The 22,225-nt window shown below is 41.2% G+C and overlaps 1 protein-coding gene and 1 long non-coding RNA gene across 2 annotated transcripts in view; one reads left to right on the forward strand and one right to left on the reverse strand.

The window, feature by feature from the left end:
- Nucleotides 1-21,465, reverse strand: LOC122496937. Its single transcript, XR_006300991.1, has 3 exons — nucleotides 21,389-21,465; nucleotides 11,523-11,704; nucleotides 1-2,903 (listed from the first exon to the last, which is right to left on the reverse strand). It is a non-coding gene; the product is annotated as an uncharacterized LOC122496937 (long non-coding RNA).
- The window catches only part of PLEK (pleckstrin), a 25,797-nt gene continuing 8,000 nt past the window's right edge, over nucleotides 4,429-22,225 (forward strand). Inside the window, exons 1-6 of the mRNA XM_043603540.1 lie at nucleotides 4,429-4,597; nucleotides 14,254-14,409; nucleotides 14,658-14,839; nucleotides 16,449-16,540; nucleotides 19,455-19,639; nucleotides 21,407-21,511. Coding sequence (XP_043459475.1) covers nucleotides 4,556-4,597; nucleotides 14,254-14,409; nucleotides 14,658-14,839; nucleotides 16,449-16,540; nucleotides 19,455-19,639; nucleotides 21,407-21,511 — 762 coding nt within the window. The 5' untranslated portion in view covers nucleotides 4,429-4,555. The remainder of the gene's footprint in view (nucleotides 4,598-14,253; nucleotides 14,410-14,657; nucleotides 14,840-16,448; nucleotides 16,541-19,454; nucleotides 19,640-21,406; nucleotides 21,512-22,225) is intronic.

Consider the following 22,225-nt stretch of genomic DNA (forward strand, 5'->3'; position numbering starts at 1 on the left):
TCTTCTTTTTAAATGTTTATTTATTTTTGAAAGAGAGAGAGAGGTTGAGAGAGGCAGAGAGAGAGGGGGACAGAGGACATGAAGCAGACCCTGAGCTGACAGCAGTGAGCCTGATGCAGGGCCTGAACTCACGAACCATGAGATCATGACCTGAGCCAAAGTCAGATGCTCAACCAACTGAGTCACCCAGGCGCCCCTCGATTTCCTTCTTCTATTATATTTATAAGAGTTTGTCCTATGTTATGAATAGTAACTTTTTGTATTTTATACTTATTCCAAATATTTTTTCAGGTTGTCATTTATACTTTAACCTTAAAAAAAACTAATAATAGCTAGTATTTAGTAAGCACTTAGTATGTACCAGACACTCATCTAAGAGCTGTACATAGTTTACTTCATTTACTTCTCATAACAAGTTTATTTAGTGGGGACTATTATTACCCTAGTACTATAAACAAGGAAACTGAGTTACAAAGAAGCCAAGTAAGTTGCCCAATCACGTGGCCAGGAAATAGTGGAGCTAGGATTAGAGCTCAGGCAGCTGGGTCCAGTGCCAGCCATGGTGCATCTGCCATGCTGGGGCACCAGGCTGGCCAGCAAGGCAAGACCTAGTTCAGGGCTGACCCAAATGGGCTACGGACCTGGGGCAACTGAATGAGTAAGGCTACTTAGGACAAGTCTACTTGAAAGGAGTCTGCATATTAGGGCATCATTCGTGGTTCCTTAGGTTATCATGAAAAGAATTTTTCAAATTAAATTTTAACGATGTAACAAAATGAGGAATTAAGACACGATGCAAATAGACTCTCCCCTCCCCCCAAGCAGAAGCGTTAAGGCAGCTGTCCCAGATGTTCTACTGAGGGACAGCTCTGATGATGTATCTTTCACCATGTACATCTGTCCCTTAGACCCTGGAGAGATCGGAAAGTCCAACTTAGCAAATAGGGTTAGAGAAGGAGATAGGACAGGGTGAGAAGCTGATAATTAATCTTCCTCTTTCATTCCAGTTTTCAAACTGGCAGTGAGGGAAGACTGTCAACTAAAAAAAGAGTGTTTGGAGTATTTTATATTATACTGGACTAGACTTATATGATCATTAGACTGATTTAGATTTTTTTTTAAGCTAAGAGTTCTTGGGAAATATGTGGAAACTGACCAAGATTTCATCCAATGGGCTCAGAAAGAATGGATTGCCAGAGTGAGGAGCACTGAGAAAAAGTAGGGGCTTTGTGATTGCACCTGACTGGGTCCAGCTTCTTCATGAATGTGTTCCCTTTGCAGCATCAACTCTCTCCACATCTGCTGAATTTTCTGTTTACTTATTGTCCTTAAAAAGAGGGATCTATATATTTCAAAGTTAAAGTTGGGTTAAATTCTGTTCCTGTTCATATTATTTGAACCCAAATAAAGGAAGTAGGGAAAATTTAGATTTAATATTATTTTGTTTTGAGAGACCATTGGAGATATGCAGCTGTCTTTTTTGCTCACTCCAAAGTCAAATTTTCCTGGGATGAAAGGTACTATAAGAATGTTTCCAAGGTGTTGGTCAAATATGAGAATTAACAGGGGGACAAAATGAGATTTTTAAAAGTAATCTAGACACACATACATGAAAAAGATATGAAAAGAGGTTGTAATTATTTGGTCTGGAAATGGGACCTGACAGGGCAGAAGAGCATTTGCTTTAACTGGTAAGAGAAGGAAGACCTAAACACGTCATTGATTCAGACAGTTCCCTCTGCTGACCACTAGGTGTTGCTAAGCAGGCATCATGACCTATGGTGGGCGGAGGAGAAGCAGGAAAGGCAGCATCTAGTCCATTCAGGGTACATTCAGCAGATCCAACAAATTTGGGCTGCTCTTGGTGGCAAGACATCTTTACTTAGTCCAGCACCTGGTACATGGCAAGCATTCAACACATATTTCTTGAAAAGAATTATTCAGAATGCAGAGGGTGCTTTTACATCGTGGGCATCCAAATAATATGACATTTCTGTGTAAGGGTTCTTCAAGACCTCTTGTCATATTGAGACAAAGGGAGAAACATTATAAGTTAGAAGTCACTTGATGAATTAAACAAAAGGAGACCAATTTATCCATGGAATCAGACTTGGTAAATCGGTGAACTGTGACCATTGCCTGTACAAATACAGACTTAGCAAAATACTTGTTTAAGTGCAGACATGGCAAACCATGCCTTTATTTGTCTCTGTTTTACTCAGGTGCCATTGATTCTTCCACTCCTACTTCCCCCAATTTTTGAATATTTCCTTACTGATTTTGGTGCAATGAGAAACTGATGGCAAACCATCTATAATTCTACATAACCTGCATCAGCATAACATTGAACAATAGAGGAGCAATGACTGTAGGTTAGATATAGAGCTGGAGGGAAGAAGGAGAGTGCATCAGGAGGCTTTGAGAAAACCCCAAGTACAGATCTTCTTCTTCCTGTTCCTAATTTTCCTGGTTCCTCAGATGCCTTCTGTGGATATCGGTGGGTTTTGCCTGCCTAGGGACCTTTCATTCTTCTTCTGTTAACAGTGCCTCAATTTTACTTTGGGGGATGAGCCCCTGCCCCATTGGGCACTGTCCTGATGGGCTGTCAGTTCACAGGCTCCCCCTTCAGGTAGCAGAGAGGTAAGCAGTAAGCCAAGCTACACCAATCAAAGGCCCCATCTCTGGGAACTTGTAGAGCCTGAAAACCACTGGAATTCTTTTAGTTTCGTGTCTCAAAGAGGTGGTTCATTAGTTCTTGCTTTGTGGAACCCCATAGCTGTCCTGGTTTGTGTTTTTCCAAAGACCTAGTCTTCATTTTTTTCTTCAAGTCTGTGAGCCACCCTATATTCTTCCAGTAAATTAGCTGGAGTTGGTTTCTGTTGACTGCAGCCAAAGAATGGTGACTGGTGGAATGAAGAAAAGGAGCTAGTAAAAAAATGATTACTTCCATAACCTCCATTAAACTTATCATTGAAAAAGATCAGCCCTAAGGTAATGGATACTCCCTGGAAATGAGGAATATAACGTTTATGGACACTTACTATGTTTCGGATACTTTTAAAAACACACATATTATCTTTTTATTTTTAATTAAAAAAAAAACTTTTAGGTAGTCTCTACACCCAATGTAGGGCTCGAACTCACAACCCTGAGATCAGGACTTGCATCTCTACTAACTAAGCCAGTCTGGTGCCCCACATATTATCTTACTTAATCTTCAGAATGACTCAATTGAATAGATGTTACTATCCCCATTTTATAGATGAGAGCACTGAGGCATAGAGTGATTGAATAGCCTGCCCGTTTTCACATGGTCAAATTAACATTCTTAAAGTTTGTTCTATGGAATACCAGTTTTTCTGAATTATATTAATTTCCTGGGGCTGCTTTAACAAAGTACCAAAAAGGGGGCTTAAAGCAACCGAAATTTATTGTCTCACAGTTCGGAAGACTAGAAGTCTAAAACCAAGGTGTTGGTAGGACCATGCTCTCTATGACTACTCCAGGAGAGAGTCCTTGCTTGCCTCTTCCAGCTTCTGGTGTTTTCCAGCAATCCTTGGCATTCCCTGCCTTGTAGATGAATCACTGCCGCTGCTGTCACATGGCTGTCTTCTCTCTGCGTGTCTCACTCTTCTTATAAGAACATTAGTCATATTGGATCAAGGGTCCACCTACTCCAGATTGCTTCATCTCACCTCATTACATCTATGTCCAAATAAGGTCACTTTCTAAGGCACTATGGGTTAGGACATCTTTTGGGGCAACACAATTCAACCCATAACATGAATGGTAATACAAATTGTTCAAAAAGGGATTCTGTGGCCAAATAAGCTTGGGAAACACAGGATTGAATATCATTACAGTAGGACTCTCTGCTGTAGTACTTTGGGAGGGTCTTTAATTTATTCATCTGAAGGGGAGTCATAAAGCTGGGACTATCATGGACGATTTCTCATACGTTTGCTTGTGGACTTCCTTTGACATGCCTACTGTGGATTAGTGTTCTGCGTGACACCCAGTTCTCAGACCAGATGGGAGGCAGCAGACCTAGTGAGATCCCTCCCTACTTTTCTGGTTCCACCTCTTAACCTGCTGTGTGACCTTGAGACAACCACTTTCTTCTCTGAGCCTGAGTTTCCTTATATGTAAGAAAAGGACAATAATATCATTTCCCCAGGGGTTTCTTATAAGAACTAAACAAAATGAGGTTTTCTTGTTCATCTACCTCTTCCTTTCACCAATTTTTTTTCTCTTTAGAAGAATGGTTTTGTTTATGGTAACAAAAATTTACCTGGGGTAAATATTCAACCCAACTTCACTTTTAGTAAGTCTTCGATGTTAGCAAAGAATGGGTTATTTCTCTCTGCAGTTCCTCATTCTGGTCTTCCAGCCCAGTGAGAGGAAGAGGATGTGATCATGAGATCACCAGCAGATGGGAAATTGTGAAAGGGACCTCGCTCTAGAAAAGCAGCCCACAACTGCCTCAGCTCTCAGAAGAGGCTGAGCTTCTAACGACACTTGTCTGAGAGTGGATTCGGCTGTCTGTCCATCCGGCATGGAGCCAAAGCGGATCAGGGAGGGCTACCTTGTGAAGAGGGTAAGCAGAAGTTCCACGTACAAGGGTATCCCTGAAAATAGCATTGGGGATGATCGGTGTCCAGCTTTGGACTCTCCATCCCCAGTCACTTTAGGAACGGTTTATGCTGAACCTATTGGGCTGACATAGGAGAGCATCACAGCCTGTAGACCGTTGCAAGGGAAGCCAGCACATGTTCCACGGCGTTCTGTTTCTTAAAGGTGAACTAATCTAGCTCAGGCATCAGCAGTTTGATCTTGTTTCTTCCAGTTTGCAGGATATGGGAGGTGGGGGCCTAAGCAAAACCTAAATAATGACTTAGAGCATTTTTTTTTTTTCATGAGCCACATGTGTATATTATGCTAGAAGACTCACCCTCTTCTCCTATGCAGGTTACTCAGAGACTATTCCTTTGTAACTTAAATCCTCCTCCTCCTCCTCCTATTTATTTATTTACTTGTTTTTGGAGGAGAGGACAAAAGAAAAGGATTAAAGAGAAATGATATAATGACACAGTAATTGTTGCTTATTTCTTGGGCCATCTTCTTAGAATTGGTGCATAAAAAACCTTATCTTTTTTCTGAAATTGGGCTCAAATCTCTTCATTCATCATTCTGAATGTACTGCTAAGGTAGCAGGAAGTGATTTTAAAGATTAGGAAATAGGGACAAGTTTAATAAAAAATACTTAGTCTCTCTGGTATGGCATCGAGAAGTTGAATTTTGTTAGCACTGTTTTTCTCCTAATGTTGGGTGTATGTCGTGTCATTGTGTGAATTCACACACAGGGTGGGCTGGTATCCTGTGGGCAACACCTACGTGAACAAATGCTCTCACAATGACCCAAGCAAGCTCAGTGTGTCAGAAGTGAACTGAATTAAGTACATTCTTTCAGAAGTCCAGCTCGTTAATCGAATGAGCACCTATAGTGACTCTGTTTTAGGTCCTTCATTGGTTTAACAGTTTAGCCTAAAATGTTCTACCGCGGAGGGGGTTAAGCAGCACACATTGCTGCCTGATTCTGTTTTGATTTAAAGCTAGAAGGGACTTCAGGTCACCTGGCTTCAATACCCCATTTCCAGAAGAGGAGACTGAGACCTGGAAGCCGGGTGACTACCCAAGGTCACATGGCTAAGACAGAGGTTGACACCAGAAACCCACTCTCTGACTTGGGTTTCTGACTCATTGTGCTGAACTCTGTCCAGTACACCAAGATTTTCCTAGAGTAAGTGTAACTTGAAATATGGTTTGTAATGCATTTGTGACAGTGAGAGTTATAAGTGGCTTCTGGAGAATAAAGGAGTCTACAGCTGATAGGCTCTTTAGCTAGCAGAACATCTCTAGCTACTTTGAAACATCCTCAGAAAAGACACACATTGACACACAGAGGTGTATGTGGATTCTTTGCAATAGGTGCCAACATTCTCTTTGAGAACCAGTAATAATGTGGACATTTCTATCCTGGTTGCTGGGGCTAGTATTCAGACAAGAGCAAGTGAATGGAAACATTTTGCAATGAAAATTGCTGTTATTAAGTTTGTATGTTCACATTTTAAACTCCACAAAGTACAAAAAATACAGAAGACTAAATTTCTAATAAGCGAGGCTGCTCCACTAGAAAATGGGGATGAAGGAGGGTTGTCAAGCTTACAGATTTATAGTAATAAATAGTTTTTAGTCAGTGAGAGTAATGCTCTCAGATTATTGCCTATAAAAGCCAATCTAGAAAATGTCCCTAGAAAAAAGCATAGTCAAAATTCATATAGATATTTTCACAATTTCCATCTTCCACAATTTTCATGTCTACAATTTATATCTTCCATAATTTTTGCATTTTTCTCTGGGACCTTTTGAACAGTATTTGTGGTAAGATTCATTTATTTGTCATTTTAAAGACATGCTTGGTTCAGAAATGTTCCCTTTGTTGGCTGCAGAACTACACCTGAAGCCAGAATTTCCTATAAATGTTTTTAGACGTTAAATTTCTTCCAGTTACCTCACACATTTGGATTAAAAACTATATGTCAGGAACTTAGCACATAGTAGGTGCTATGTGTATGTGACCATGATTATTAATATCAGTATTGATATACACTTCAGTAAATAAAGGTCCTTTTCTAGATGCTAATGGGGATATGTACTGGTGCCTGGGTTGGTTGCCAAGTCAATAGTGAAGAAAGGACAATGGAAATCTTTCTCTGACAAGGCTGTTAGATGTCTTGACTATGGTTATTGATACCAAAGCACGACAAGCAATAACATATGAAGTCTCTCCATTTACTCCAGTTTAAGATATGTGGGTAGTAACAAAGAATATCTTTTTCCCTATATCTTGTTTTGTGAAATAACTTTATTGGAGATAAGAAATTCGGGGTGGCAAAATACAACATTAGAAATGGTGGTTCAAGAATTTTGTCAAGTCCGAAATCTTGGGGTCAACAGTCAATGGCAATGACTATGAAATGTTCCTGAGTGGAGCCCAATGCAGGGCTTGAACTCACGACCCTGAGATCAAAACCTGAGCTGAGATCAAAAGTTGGACATTTAACCAACTGAAACACCCAGGCGCACCTCTGCTGTTCTTTTGTGGAAGATAGCTGCTCACATTTTACAATTCAGGTTTCCTCCTTTAACTCCTGCCTCAGTTCTTTATCATAGAAATGATAGTTATGTGACGGAAGGAAAATACATGATTCTGGCACTTTGCAATCTTTTCATTCTAAATAAGACCTAGATTTGCTTGTCTCAGAGTCTTGCCACTTTTGACTTTAAGGAAAAAAAAAAAGAGCACGTGGAGCTGACCATATAGCAGCCAGCCACCCTACGAACATGAGCTCATTCAATCCCAACCACCCTCTGAGATAGTATCATTATCCCCATTTTACAGATGAAAAAACCAAGGCTCAGGGAGAATAAGTGACTTGCCCACAGTCAAACAGCTGGTAAGAGGAATACCTGGGATTCAAATCCAGGCTTGTGTAACGGCAAAACCCAACATCTCATTGATCCCATGTAACAGTCTGAAGGCAGGCTTACCCAAGCCAGCAAAAGGGAGGTTAGACGAATTTGCCAGAGCTACAGTGGGGCCTGGACAAACTGTACTGTGGGCAAGATTGGGTTTAGTAACCTCAATCTTCCTTTCTCTCTGATTGGGGGTTAATTCCAGCCAATAAACCTAAATGTCACTGGATGTCCTTGAAAACATACTACTGATTTGGATATGTTTATAATCAATCATAGCTTTAAAAAAAGAGAGAGAAGAGATTTCCATGCAACGAATAACCTAGACTCCACTAAGTCATGTCCCAAATCAACCTCATTCCTAGAGGTTAATGGAGCAAACCACGCTGTCGACAGATCGACAATCAACTAGCAGACACTTCATGCAGCATGGCGGATCCCAAGAATGGCTTCGGGATGGGGTGGCCTGTGAGGCTGGGCGAAAGTGCAGGAATCAGAGCGGTGGGAAAGAGAAGGACAAGGGTGTTTGGGCAGGAAAGAAAAAGGCTGCAGAAAGCTGTGGTGGAAAGTTGAAAGACTCGGGTGCAAGAGAGAGCAGAAGGGTCAGGAGTCCCAGCCCAGGCATCCTTTTGTAGGGCTACCTTGTCTTCTGGACACGCTACTGTGAAATAATTCCCAGCAATTTTCATTTGTTGATTCATCTCCATCATAACAGCTAACACTTGTGCTCACTGTGCAGCAAAGACAGATGTAAGCACCAGATGTACTAATGCATGTAATCTTTATAACAACACTACAAAGTGGGCACAGCGATTATCCTTTCCTTTCAGATGAGGAAACTGAGGTACAAGAGAGGCAGAGGGCCTTGCCCAAGGTCACGCAGCTATTATGTGGCAGAGCTGTTCTGAAGTCAGCAGTGTGGCCTCAGTGTCATGAAGAGCCATGCCTAACTATGTTTCTTGTAGCCCTCCTGTGCTCATTTTGCAGTGATGTTCTTCTCCAAAGCACTGTTGCTGGGATGGGTGGCGCCCAGGATAACTTTATACCAGAACGATTTCACAGTATTGTCTACAAACTGTGAAATCTGTCTATGTGGTTACCAGTTTTTGAGCACCTACTACAAGCTAGCCGCTGTGCTAAGCCCTTTAAGTATATTATCTCATTTAATCTTTGCAACATGTCCGTTTTACAGATGAGGAGGCTAATGTCTAAGTAACTTGGCTAAAGCCACACATTCTGGGAGAGGTGAGGTTGAGATTTGAACCCAAATCCTTAGGACTCAAGAAATCACTTTGTTGAGCACTTGGTGCCATTTCTATTTTGCTCACCCGATATGTTTTTATTGAGAAATTGTCCAACGTGGAAGGGTTTACTTATATAAAAAATATACTACTGAATAGTTTCCTTGCCTTCAAAGAATTTACATAGGTACAAAATGAAGGTTTATCTGGGATGTTATACAAGTGATTTCATGGATTAGTTTGGAAAACTAGATGATACAATTTATGATGTACCAGAAATGAGGACTTAATTTAATACAACAGCAACTTAAAATAACATGTCCCATGAGTGTGGGAGAATAGACGACACCTACTCACTCACAGTTCTGCTTTAGTTAGATACGCAGTTTTGCTCAAAACGTAATTTCCTTTGAATTCCAGCCACACGTCAACGTATGAAAAGAGAAGTCTGAGAGAAAGGAGAAGTTAAACGAGATGTTTGCACTCTGTGGGAGGTGTTTAGGAAGGGTTCTAAACACCAAATTCAGATTGCCCCAACCCTCAGCGATGAGTTGTGGCAATCTTCAGTGAAGCTACACAAAACAAAGTATGCCCCAGTTTGCGCACTGGTCATACTGAACTGGAGCTGTCGTTCAAGGTCACTGTCTTCCCTGGGTAGACTGGGAACAGTTTGACAGCAGAGATTGCCTCCTGGTCAGTTTTATACCCTAACACTCAGGACAGTGTCTGAAACACAGGAGCTGTTTTATCATGATTTGTTGAATGAACATGTCTCAAAAAGAAAGAAATTTCCTGGAAAAAGACATGTGGAAACTGAGAAGTCAGGGCTCCGTATCATAGTAACTTTTGAAGTATTAGAAAAAATTTTCAATGGAGTATTCCTTTTTAGACGGTCATGTTAAATGTTTTTAAGATGTATTTATTTTTGGCTTGTAGGTAAGACCCAAGGTTTGGTAGGGCATCTGTAAATAGAAGACATAAGGGACAGAAGGGACACCAGGGTTTTTTGTTTTTGTTTTTGTTTTGGAATAGATGTGTAGAATCTGAGGGTTGAAAGGAATACTTAAAAAAGCATTTCATTGAACTTTCCCATCTGTGGCTTGCATTCCTTTTACTAAACCACTAACAAGCATGCTGTAGTACTGCTTGTGACGGGAAACTCACTAATTAAAATTTCTCCCTGAAGATATGCAGCAAACCATTTTTTTCTGAAACCTCCACCTACTGGGCCTCCAAACAGTCTACGATAATGTTTCACACCTTTCAGGACAGTCCTCATCTGCTCTGCCTGTCCCCTTTTGGGCTAAAACCTAGCATTTCCTCCAACAATTCCCCAAGAGAGAGATGCCAACAGGCCCCGATCATCTGCAGCTTTAAGGTTTCCTGAACTCAAGGTCATTCTCCAGGTGCACCTATAAGCACAGAATTACAGGCAATAGGTAGTATTTACTGGGTGTTTACTGTGTTCTAGATCTTGCCCTAAGCAATTTACATGGAGTATTTTATAAAAACACAATAACACTAAGAAGTAGATAGTAGCATTATCGCCATTAGCCAGATGTAGAAAATGAGGTTTAAAAACTTGCTCCAGGTTACATTACTAGAATGTGGCAGAGCCAGGATTTGAGCCTGGGCTATTCAGCTCCAGATCCATTGTCACCTACTGCTTATGCTCCATTTAAAGTTAGAGTATTACTTTCATCACTTTAGATCTTGTGCTTCTATTTATACACCCTGCAATGACTTGAGTTTTTTTGGCAGCCTACATCAAACTGCTGACTCACAGAGCTCCTTTTTTTTTTTTCCACATGCCTATTTCCCCAAAATCTTCCCCAATACATTTTATATATCTTTAAAAAAAGTGACTAATAAAAAGATTATATCTTTTTCAATTTTAATTTGTGTTTCTCTGAATTCTGTTGAAGCAGTACGTTTTTATGTTTATTCACCCCAGGCTTTTCTTCTTTTGAGAATTGCCTGTTTATATTGTTTGCCCATTTAAAAAAATTGGGAGGGTTTGTATATTTCTTATTGACTATAAAGGGCTTAAAACTATATTAAAAATATTAACCTTTAATTATATTATAATATATTATAAATAGCCATGCATTTATGTTTGCTTTTCAGTTGTTGCAGGTGTTTTTTTTTAATGTACAGAAGTTTAATTTTTTATATGGCCAAATGTCTTGTCTTTTAAGATTTCTTCTTTTGGTGTCATGCATTGTCAGACTCTTGTGCGCTAAACTATACCAGTCCCATGATAATGAGTAGTTGTTCACTGGGAAATTTTAAATCTGACTCAGCATCTGAAACCAGTCCATTGTGATATGAAAGTTTAGGTTTTGGCCTATAATGGGAGAAAACAGACGTATGCCATATATATGTATGAAATCATAAAACGTGTCTATTATACATCTATAAAATCATGATATAATATGGTTTAGATGTTTTATGATTATTCATATATAACTATGATTGTGTAATATACATTATATTATATATTTATGATATATATTTATATATATATATATTTGAGCTTATATATATGGCTAGCTAAGTAGCCTAAGCATTTTGATTTAGAGTCTAGAACTACAGTTATGCAAGAACCCAAAGGAAGATGGCATCTGAGGGAAAATGGAAAGAGCATAAAATTGAGAATTAGGAGACTTGGATTTAGTCCCAATTCTGCATTAACTGGTCAGGTGTAGTAGGCCCAGTCATTTAACTGGGCCTCAACATTCTTACCTGTATGATGAGCGCGTTGGTAGATGACTCTGACTGCCTCTCTGGCCTGGACGTTCCTATGATCACACTTCCAGGTGTGCTATTGAATGAGCACCAAGGTGCCTGGGGACAGAAGGAGTAAATGCAGGCGTGGCTGAAGAGAGATGCTGTCAGTGTAGTCCAGCGAGAAGCTGCAGTAATAGCTGAGAGGAGACAGATCACACACAATTTCATCACCCTCACCTAATTAATTGCTGCCAAGCCTGGAAGAAAGTTTCCACTTTTACAATGTTCAGATTTCTTTTGTTTCACAGAATATTGGCCTCCTCACTGTGCATAACGAGCCCAAATCCCAGATGACACATTCTCCTCTGAGGAAGTTGACAGAGTCCCTAAGGCTACATTTGAATTAGGAAAGCCCAAATTCATTTTGAACAGTTGGCTCTGGAGTACCTTTATTTTAATTCTCTACAGAAGGAATGCAATGCTGGCTGACCTCTCCCAGTTTATCCCAATTCCAAGGCCAAAAGCCCTGAAAGACTGGCCATTATTAGTCTTTGAGAGACCTGAGGTAGGATATAAAGTTTTGTACTTGAAAGGCATTTTCTCCTTAATCTAGCCCAGCTTCTTACTCCTAGCTCTGTGAATATATCTTTGATTACTTTTAGTTATTTTACTTTTTTATTAAATAGACTTCCCATATTTCTCTAAAAGTATATCCCAAATTAAAAACATTAAAAAAAATTTTTTTTTTTGAGAGATACAGAGCGTGAGCATGGGAGGGGCAGAGAGACAGGGAGACAGAATCTGAAGAGGGCTCCAGGCTCTGAGCTGTCAGCACAGAGCCTGACACAGGGGGCTCGAACTCAAGAACTGTGAGATCATGACCTGAGCCCAAGTTGGACACTTAACTGGCTAAGCCACCCAGGTACCCCCCAAATTTTAATATATATTAGTGTAATGGGTTGTTCATTTATTTATTAAGTTTTCTCAATTTTTGCAAAATTTTGAACCCACAGAGAAATAGGAAAAATAGTAGGATTACCCATATGTTCTTTACCTAGATTTATCAACTGTTAATGCAAGGGTGCTTTTGCTCTCTCTTCCCTGCTTCTGTATCTCTGTATAAATACAGACACATATTTTTATACTGAGATACTTGCGAATAAGTTGCAGACATCATGCTACTTCACACCTAAATACTTTAACATTTATCTTCTAAGAATTAGGACATTCTCCATAGTTTTCCATTATTAGATGCACCATTTTGCCCTCCTGCCAGTCATGTATGGGAGTTCCAGTTACCATCCTTTCCAAATCTTGCCCTTCTCAATCTTTTTAATTTTAGATACACTCATGGGTGTGCAGAGGTATCTCATTTGCTTTTCACCTGCATTTCCCTAGTAAAAAATGATTTTGAGCACCTTTTCAGAGGCTTTTTGGATATCCTCTTTAATAAAATGCCTCTTTTAGTCCTTTTCCAATTAAAAAAAAAACAGGTCATTTGTATTTTTTTACTGATTTATAGGAGGGGCTTTTTATAATGTGAATATGAGTTTCTCTTAAATAGATGTAAAACGGATAGGCATTTGATTGACATTATTTCATGTATCGGCATAGTGTCTGGTATTGCCCATTTTTTAAAAAGAGAAATAATCTAGTGTCAGTATGGACAGTTATTCTGCCTGTGCAGAAGAGAGATAGTGTGTTCTAATTAAAAAAAATTTTTTTTTCAGTAACTAAAACAAAGGAAACACATGAACAAGCAAAATGATAGTCCCACAAGTATTTATCTTCATTGTATAAATAGTCTTCCTTTTGGGCAACTGGACCTTTATATAGAAGCTGTTAGTATTTTAAGATAAGCAGCAGGATCTGCTGGGAACTGGATGATAATTCTATTTTGTGGTGGTTATGACAAGGTGACACCATGGGTTCAAAGATGAGAGGCAAAGAACTTCTTCCTTTTCCAAAGTCCTCCCAAAATACGGACAAGAAAGAGAGACTTTCTTGATGTAGTCAGAATGGTTGATTTATTGCTACAAGCGTGGTTGGCATTAACCCCAACATTTTAAATAAGGATTTTCCTAAGGCCACACTGACGTGGGTAGTCTCACTGTATTATAGATGATTTTGCAAGTGATTTTCATACAACTTATCTATGCTCATACACAAGGCTGCTCTCTGAGTTTCTTCTTGATGTTCATATTCAGATAAAATCTGATTAGACCAAAGGATGGCAGTAGCTGCAGCTAGCCAATACCATTTATGGCCTCCATGCCCATAGTCAAAACAGCTATTGGATTATGGTACCTTTCCAGTGAGTCTGGCCTCAGGCATCAGTTACTATTCAGTCTGAATTGATACTTGAGATAGAATCTATCTGCAGTCCCTAAGTGGAATGAACACAGTGGGCAGAGTTGGGAGCAGAAAATAAGGCTTTCTGTGGCTGAAATGCACAAGAAGGGGGTTAGAGAGTCATACCATATTCTCTTGGTAATGGGCCATGTGAAGCTTAAGGCCTGCCTATGGAGGTATATCATTTTATCTTCAAAAAAAATTTTTTTAAGTTTTCAGCGGAATGGCAGTCCCCTTCTCCCCTGAAGGCTGCTTTCCTACCAGCCTGGTCGTGTGACCAACGTGCATCACCTGAATCCACACTGGCCAAAACTAGGTTATTTACCAAGCTGTGCACCATCTATAGAACCATTTTAGAAGACATTGTGGCACAGCTCTTTTTGTTTCATTACAGGGAAGTGTGTTCAACACCTGGAAACCCATGTGGGTTGTATTGTTAGAAGATGGAATTGAATTCTATAAGAAGAAAAGTGACAACAGCCCCAAAGGAATGATCCCCCTGAAAGGAAGCACACTGACTAGTCCTTGTCAAGACTTTGGCAAAAGGATGGTGAGTCAACATTCCTAGCCATGATGAACACCTTGTAATGCTCTGACATTTGAGCCTGTGTGTAGCCTACAATGTGAATGGTGCTCCCTGGGTCTGTTCTTCTTACCAACACCCATACTCAGCCCTAGGCATTTGGGTTTCTGTTGGCCAAGCACTTCCAGAATGGGGTTGACTCAACTACTGTGCTTCTAAGGGAACTCAGACCTTTGAAAGGAATCACTCTTAATGGGATGTGTTTTGATTTTTAGTTTGTGTTTAAGATCACTACGACCAAACAGCAGGACCACTTCTTCCAGGCAGCCTTCCTGGAAGAGAGAGATGCTTGGGTTCGAGACATCAAGAAGGCCATTAAATGCATTGAAGGAGGTCAGAAGTTTGCAAGGAAATCTACCAGGAGGTCCATTCGACTGCCAGAAACCGTTGACTTAGGGTGATTTTCTTTGCTTCACTCTACCCTCGTGCCCCCTCGCTATGGAAATCTCACAACAGATCCTGCTCCAAGGCTTGCTTTGGAGGCTGTATCCACTCCTCCAAGTTGATGCTGGCACTTGGTGTACTGAGATGTTTACATGAGTCTGAAGGAGTGATCATAGATTCTCCAAGGCCTAGCAGCTGAGGAGAGGAGCCTAATGCAGTATAAATTCCCTCATTTTGTGCAAACTTGGTAGAAAGAGAGACAGAGAGATAGAGAGATAGAGACAGAGAGAGAATGCATAATTGGATTTTTGAAGTAGCTATAATAAGTTAGTCTTGAAATAAAGGTTCAGGATCTCTAGATAGGCAGGAAAAGGCAAGTAAGGTTTCAAGTTCAAGTTCATGCATTTACACAGCCAGCAAGAGCCAGCCAGGGTGAACAACCATTCTGGGCAGAAGTCATTGGTGCCCTGACTTGGTTTAAATGGTCTTTTCTGTTGGCTGGTTTGGACTTGCAGGCGAGAGTTGTTACCTAAAGGTTTTTAGAGGCTCACAGGTAAACTCTGCCTCTGACAGGGGTTGGGAACAGGGTTTCTTCCTTCCTGAATGTTTCACATCTCCTACCACAAGAGCCTCTTTCCCTAGGAGTCTCTTCACTTCTTGCTAGTTTTGCTTTTGTGTTGGACATATGCTGAAATGGGAGCCCTGCCAGGAAGAATTCCATGTTGGTTGCTTAACATGTCCAACAAGGATTCTGTTTACAAGATGGTGAGGGTTTCTGGGAGGGGACTAAAGAAACCCCTTATGCAAGCCCACCACAGGACTTGGCATATCACAGGGATTTAATAAAATTTGCGCTTTGAGCTTGGTGAGAATGAGCACCTTCTCTCACCAATAAAGCTTTTGGTAAAGACCCAAGAGGCAGTGCCTAGTCCAGCTGTAGTTGCTGGGAGGGGTTGTCAAGTGACCATGTTTCCAGCCACAGCTGTCAGTGTTATGTGGGGATGATGTTTGTGCTCCATGGAACCACAGGATACACAAAAACGGTCTTCTGTTTGTTGTCTGCAATTTCTCTGATAAGGCCATCTTTGGTTTATTACTTCAAGGCCAAAAATGAGAATTTGCCATCTCTCATAATTTTTAGAATAAGAGATAAGCTTAGCACAAATTTTCTTTCTTGGAGGCAAATATCTACAACAGATGGTCTCTTGAAGGACACTTAAAGAAGTAAGACATGAGGATTGAGGGCAATTAAAGATCTAGAATGTGTATGAACAATTGGCCCCAGAAACCTCTCCTCTTGGCACCTAACTGGGGCAACTCTATTTCAGGCACTAAGAGTTATATCACCAAAGAGCTCAAAGAGCTTAATGTCTCTTCATGTAAGAGACATTAAATACCTTCCCAGCACATTTTGCTGAATGCTGTATAGGCTACAGAGTTAAACAAATATGAACCCAGCCCTTTAACTACTTTTGATCCAGTGGAGAGACCAGGCCCAGGGGCCACCTGAGGAGGGGGGAAACTTGTGATCATGGCAGGCCTTTCCAAGGTGGTGACTTCCAGAGAGGACTTGCCATTCTGAAAGACTCCCCACTCATCCATCTGTTTTCATGTCTGCACAGTGCCTTGTATCTGTCCATGAAAGACACTGAAAAAGGAATAAAAGAGCTGAATCTAGAGAAGGACAAGAAGATTTTTAATCACTGCTTCACAGGTAAAAGGCATGGCAGGTCTGAAATAGGGCAGCTGGGGAAGGCAATATGTAGTTCTCGCTCAGCCTTATGTGTGGGAGGGTGTATGAAGCATGGTGGGTGAATGGGGTCATAGAACTCAGGCTGGCGAACATGAGAATTGAATGTCCCCAGGGTGGAAGCAGAAGGAAAGACAGAAAAGAACTATGCTGTTCAAGTTAAAGTTTTGGAAGTTCCAGCTAATCAGTCAAAGGGTCTCTCCACCCCTAACCCAAAATAAATGGCATTATGTTGAAACAGACACAGAGTTGAATAAGTTGATAAACAGGAATCAAGGTATACAATGTAAGATTTAAGTGACAATACTAGAGATGTGTGAGGCTGCACAGGATCCAGCATTAAGTGTCACAAATTTAGGTGGATGACATAGAGGTTAAAAACATATTCTTTGGAGCCAGACTGCCTTAGTTAACATCCTAGCTCGGCCACTTACTTGCTATAAAACCTTAGGCCAATAACTTAACCTCTCTGTGCTTCACATTCCTTGTCTATAAAATGGCGATAATCACAGTGCACATACTTTACAGGCTCTCTGTAATATGTTTAGAACAGTGCCTGGTATACAGTAAATACTATATGGTGTAAACTCTCAGGGTGGTTTTTATAATTAAGAAGTCACATGTCTGAACAGACAATTCTGAGTCCAGAAAAGAGAAAGAACTCAGGGGGCTGTTGAGACTCATAGAAGTAGAGGCTTAAATTTTACTCAAAGAGTTGGGTGGCATTTCATTAAGTATGGTGAGGACAAAGTTACGAGGCAGAGATATATGGAATATGCATCCAGAAGAAGAAAATGACCAGCCTAGCAGGGCTGATGGTTCATTAGGGGGCTAAATGGGACACGCAGTTGGGATTAGGTTGTTAGAAGCTGAGCATGCCTTACTTATGGTGACAGAAAAGATCAAGAGAGAAAATCTCTGAGAAGATACAACCGATGTAGAATCTTAGGGGATATCCAATCAATAGATACTTCACAAAAACCATTCAGGACAAAGTCAGGAAGTGTGATCTGCAGTAGCAGGGTAGTGTCCCGTAGGAATCAGCCTCAGAGAGTTAAGGTTGTAGCCTGTTAACATTAGAAAAGTCAGGGCTGAAATTTGGAATCAAGATACCAAGCCATGGGCAGTGGTAAGGGAAGCTGACAAGAGGAAGGCAGGGCCTTAACTCTAGCAGGATTGATGTCACTAAGACAGAGCCTCTAGCAAAGGAGACAAGGAAGAGGTTCTGAAATAGGTCTGGGGGCAAGGTCCAGGCCATACCTATTTCCTGTGTATGTGTTACTGAGTCCCAGAGTACAGGGCTAGAACTTCGTAAGTCCTCCCCACTGAAGGTCAGTATTAGTTCTAGAAATTCAGGTAGATCAAGTTTTTCTGTGGGAGTCAGGTGGTCTCAGTGGAGAAACAAGACTATGGCAGAGACTGGGACTCAGGCACTGCTGAAAAGTGATGGAGGACCTTGAATGTTGGACAAAAGGAAGACTGAACTTGTCTTTCAAGCTTCAGCATGCCTGGCTGAGTACATATGGACTCCAGGGTTAGAACACTTGAGTGAAGGGTCATTGCTGGTGTAACTCAGGCCTAAGGTCACTTAAACTCTCCAAGTCTCAATTTTCTCATTGCTAAATGAGGTCTGTAATTACTCCCCTAGCACTTTCATAGGGTCACTATGAGGTTTAAAAGCAGAAATGCAGTATTAATTAGTTTATCCTTCTACAAAATAAAAGTGGGCAAAAGTGTCTCATATATGATATTCATGGCAGGCTCACTAACCAATGTTTCAAAGGTAGTATATCCTATTGCTCTTGCTTTGATGACCGGGAACCTATTGCCTGTTACGTTGGCTCCCTGGTTGTCTACATTTATACAGAATATGTCATTTTTCATGTAAAGCTTCAAAGTTGTAGCCTGCTAATAATCCGAATGATGGGTCAATTCCCTTTTATCTTCTTTAAAACAATTTTTTTAATGTTTATTTTTTTGAGAGAGAGAGAAGGACATAGTGCAAGCGGGGGAGAGGCAGACACCGAATATGAAGCAGATTCCAGGCTCTGAGCTGTCAGCACAGAGCCTGATGCTGGGCTTGAGCTCACCAACTGTGAGAGCATGACCTGAGCCAAAGTCAGATGCTCAATTGACTGAGCCACCCAGGTGCCCCTTCATTGCCAGATTTCTTAGTATGCCATCTAAGCTTTCCCACTCACCCTGTGTCTTCCTCACTCTCTCTTGTGTTCTTTCACCTTCTTTCCACCAACTTTGCCCTCTGCCCCCAAAAGGGGCTGCTTCGTGCCTGTGGGCCTCTGTTCCCATGCTGCTGCTTTATCAGCCTGTGCAGGTTCCTCTCAGCCCTGTTTTATGTGCTTGGCAAACATTTTACTCATGTTTTAAGCCTGAGCCCCAGGCCACTTCTCTTATGAATCTTTTCCCAACAGCGTAGACCAGCCCCCCACCCTACCCACCCGCTTCCACACCTTCCTGCAGATTTGACCTAGTAGCTCCACTGAACTGCATTGATCCATAGCAGAATGCTTGTTACAATCCTTAAGTACATCCCATCTCTCCCTTTTAGATTCCCTGAGGGGGAATCCCTAATATCCATCAAGGCACTTAGCACCTAGTAGATGCTCAATAAGTGTCAATTCATTAGTGGAGTAAATGAGTGAGTTTGTAAAACCTATTTCTCTGATGTATGGATTGCTCCTTAAGGAGCATGTAGAAGTATTTATCCTGCTGGTTTCATTTTTCCTTCTTGGAATAACAGGGAAGATGAGACAAGTGAGACACTTGGGTGCTCTAGAGCTCTTCAGGGGTGACTATCAGTGGCTTGTTCTTTGGTAACTTGGTAGGGAGTGTTAACCTTCCCTCTGATGGTCCCATCCAGGCAACTGTGTCATCGACTGGCTGGTTTCCAATAAGTCTGTTCGGAATCGCCAGGAAGGCCTCATGATTGCCTCCTCGCTGCTCAATGAAGGGTACCTGCAGCCTGCTGGAGAACTGTCCAAGAATGCAGTGGATGGAACTGCTGAAAACCCTTTCCTGGACAACCCTGATGCCTTCTACTACTTTGTAAGTGAGAAATGCTACCCCTTTACTCTTCCTGTGATGAGGGCTGCCCTGCACAGATTCTAGGTTGGTTTTAGTTCATACCCATGTGTGCAAAAGAAAGGGCCCAGCCCTGTAGAGACTTGTTCACCTCTGCAATGCCTGCTATATCCACTTTAAAGAAAAATATTGTTTACTTGAATAGTTTCCTTTAAAGTGACTTTTAAAACTTTATTCTTTTTTTTTAATCTGAGAGAAAGAGAGAGAACACTGAAGGGGAGAGGGGCAGAGGGAGAGAGAGACAGAGAGAGACAGAAAGACAGAGAGAATCTTAAGCAGGCTCCATGCTCAGCACAGAGCCCGACATGGGGTTCAGTCTCACGAACTGTGAAATCATGACCTGAGCTGAAATCAAGAGTTGGATGCTCAACTGACTGAGACACCCAGGCACCCAAAACTTTATTCTTATTCTAAGCAATAATTAATTTATAAAAACCTGTTAGGTCCTAGTACATTCCAGGCACTCTCCTAGACAGAAGAGATACAGTGGTGAAAAAAAAAAAAAATAATGGGCAAAAACTGCGGCCCTCAGGGAACTTCCTTTTTAGAGGGAGATCTGTAAAATCACAATGTGCTGGTTGAATTTTTCTAAATATATATATTTTTTATTTTTTTAAATGTTTATTTGTTTTTGAGAGAGAGAGAGACAGAGTGCAAGCAGGGGGAGGGCAGAAAGAGAGGGAGACACAGAATCCGAAGCAGGCTCCAGGCTCTGAGCTATCAGCACAGAGCCCAACGTGGAGCTCAACCATGAGATCATGACCTGAGCCGAAGTCGGATGCTTAACTGACTGAGTCACCCAGGCACCCCTACAATACGCTACTCTTAACACAAAATGTGTTCATCCACGTCCCCTCCCCCAACCATCTTGTTTACCTCCATGTATGCTTACCACAGATTGGGAAATACTATATTGCACAATATGGACCTAAACTTGGGCCAAATAAGAAAACCAGTGACAGTGGATTTCTAGGGGGATTTTGGCAGTTTTGTTTCAATTTGGGGTCAGGGCATAAAAGGTAGGAAGCTATTTAAGGGAACTATCTTCTTACAAAAATGAAGTGAATATCCCCAAGAGAGTTTCATTTCACTTTGGGGGAAGTTCCACTGTCAGTATTTTCTTCTTTCTAGACCTTTGATCTGGTTGTTTATAGCCATTTAAATGTGAGATTCTAAAAATACCCACCAGAGTGGCTCTTCTTCCTCTGTATGGTTCATTACTTGATTATAGCTGAGCAAGGCCCAGTTTGCTCTTGACCTTAGAACATGAAGCTGGACACATCATGTTCTCAGTCTTCTCAAGGTGGAAGGGGCTGAGTGGTAAAGGTCATAATGGAGATTGTGTTATGCAGTGTCTTGTAAATTAGCTAACTCTACTTTCAAGGATATGGCCATGAGGTGCCAAGAGAAGGAAGGCTTTGAAGGAAGAAATGTGCTGAGCTAGACTTAGAATACAGTTTGCAGAACCCAAGAGGATGAAAGGATATTGACAAAATCACTCTTGAGTGGAGCATCTAGAAACAAGAAACAAGCATCTAGAGACAAGAAACAGGAAGAGGGGAAATGAGCTAACCAAGGACAACCTTTAAAGTTTAGGTCAGGATATGAACCACAGTAGGAAGGAGAAAAGGAAACCACCCCAGTGGCTGGAGGGGAAAGGGAGGGGAGAAGGTACAAGTAGCCATATGCCTAAGACTGGTAAATCAAACTTACTGCTTGGTTTCCCAACAGCCAGACAGCGGGTTCTTCTGTGAAGAGAATTCCAGTGATGACGATGTGATTCTGAAAGAAGAATTCAGAGGGGTCGTTATCAAGCAAGGATGTTTACTGAAACAGGTGAGTGGTCACCACTATTCTCTTCAGTCTTTTCCCCTTTACCAGTTTCTTTTAATTTCTAAATTAACCAAATAGTATTTGGTTTGTTTGGCCAATACTCAACTAGAAAATGAGCCCTGCAGAGTGAAAGACAAAAAGCTAAGTAGATGATTGAAGTGACTTTAGGACAGGAGGACTGAGGCAGGTAGAGTAGAAGATGCACCTTGAAATGGGGAAATTCTTCTTTTTTTTTTTTTTAAGTTTGTGTATTTTAAGAGAGAGAGAGAGAGGGTGTAAATAGGGGAGGGAGGGAGGGAGAGAGAGAGAGAGAGAGAGAGAGAGAGAGAGAGAGAGAGAGAGAATCCCAAGTAGGCTCCACACTGTCAGTGCAGAGCCCACGAACTGTGAGATCATGACCTGAGCCGAAATCAAGAGTCAGACACTTAACCGACTGAGCCAGGTGCCTGGGGAAACTCTTCTTTTATGAATATCATGGGGAAAAGAGATTTAAAAAAAAAATAATAATGACCTTTTCATTAGCTGGAAGAAATCAATTGTCCAAAAGGTGCCATCCAAAAGACAGAGATGTTTCACAGTAAAAGTACTTCCACTCGCCTATCCCTCCTTCTTGCAAGGTGACCAGGAAACAGGAATAGGCCACACTCAGAAGAGGAACATTACATACCATTGAACGCAAGGAAGTCATATTCTAGACCGTGGGTAGGTCATGGGGAG

Source organism: Prionailurus bengalensis, chromosome A3 (genome assembly GCF_016509475.1).
Source record: "Prionailurus bengalensis isolate Pbe53 chromosome A3, Fcat_Pben_1.1_paternal_pri, whole genome shotgun sequence".
In the NCBI taxonomy this organism is placed as follows: Eukaryota; Metazoa; Chordata; class Mammalia; order Carnivora; family Felidae; genus Prionailurus; species Prionailurus bengalensis.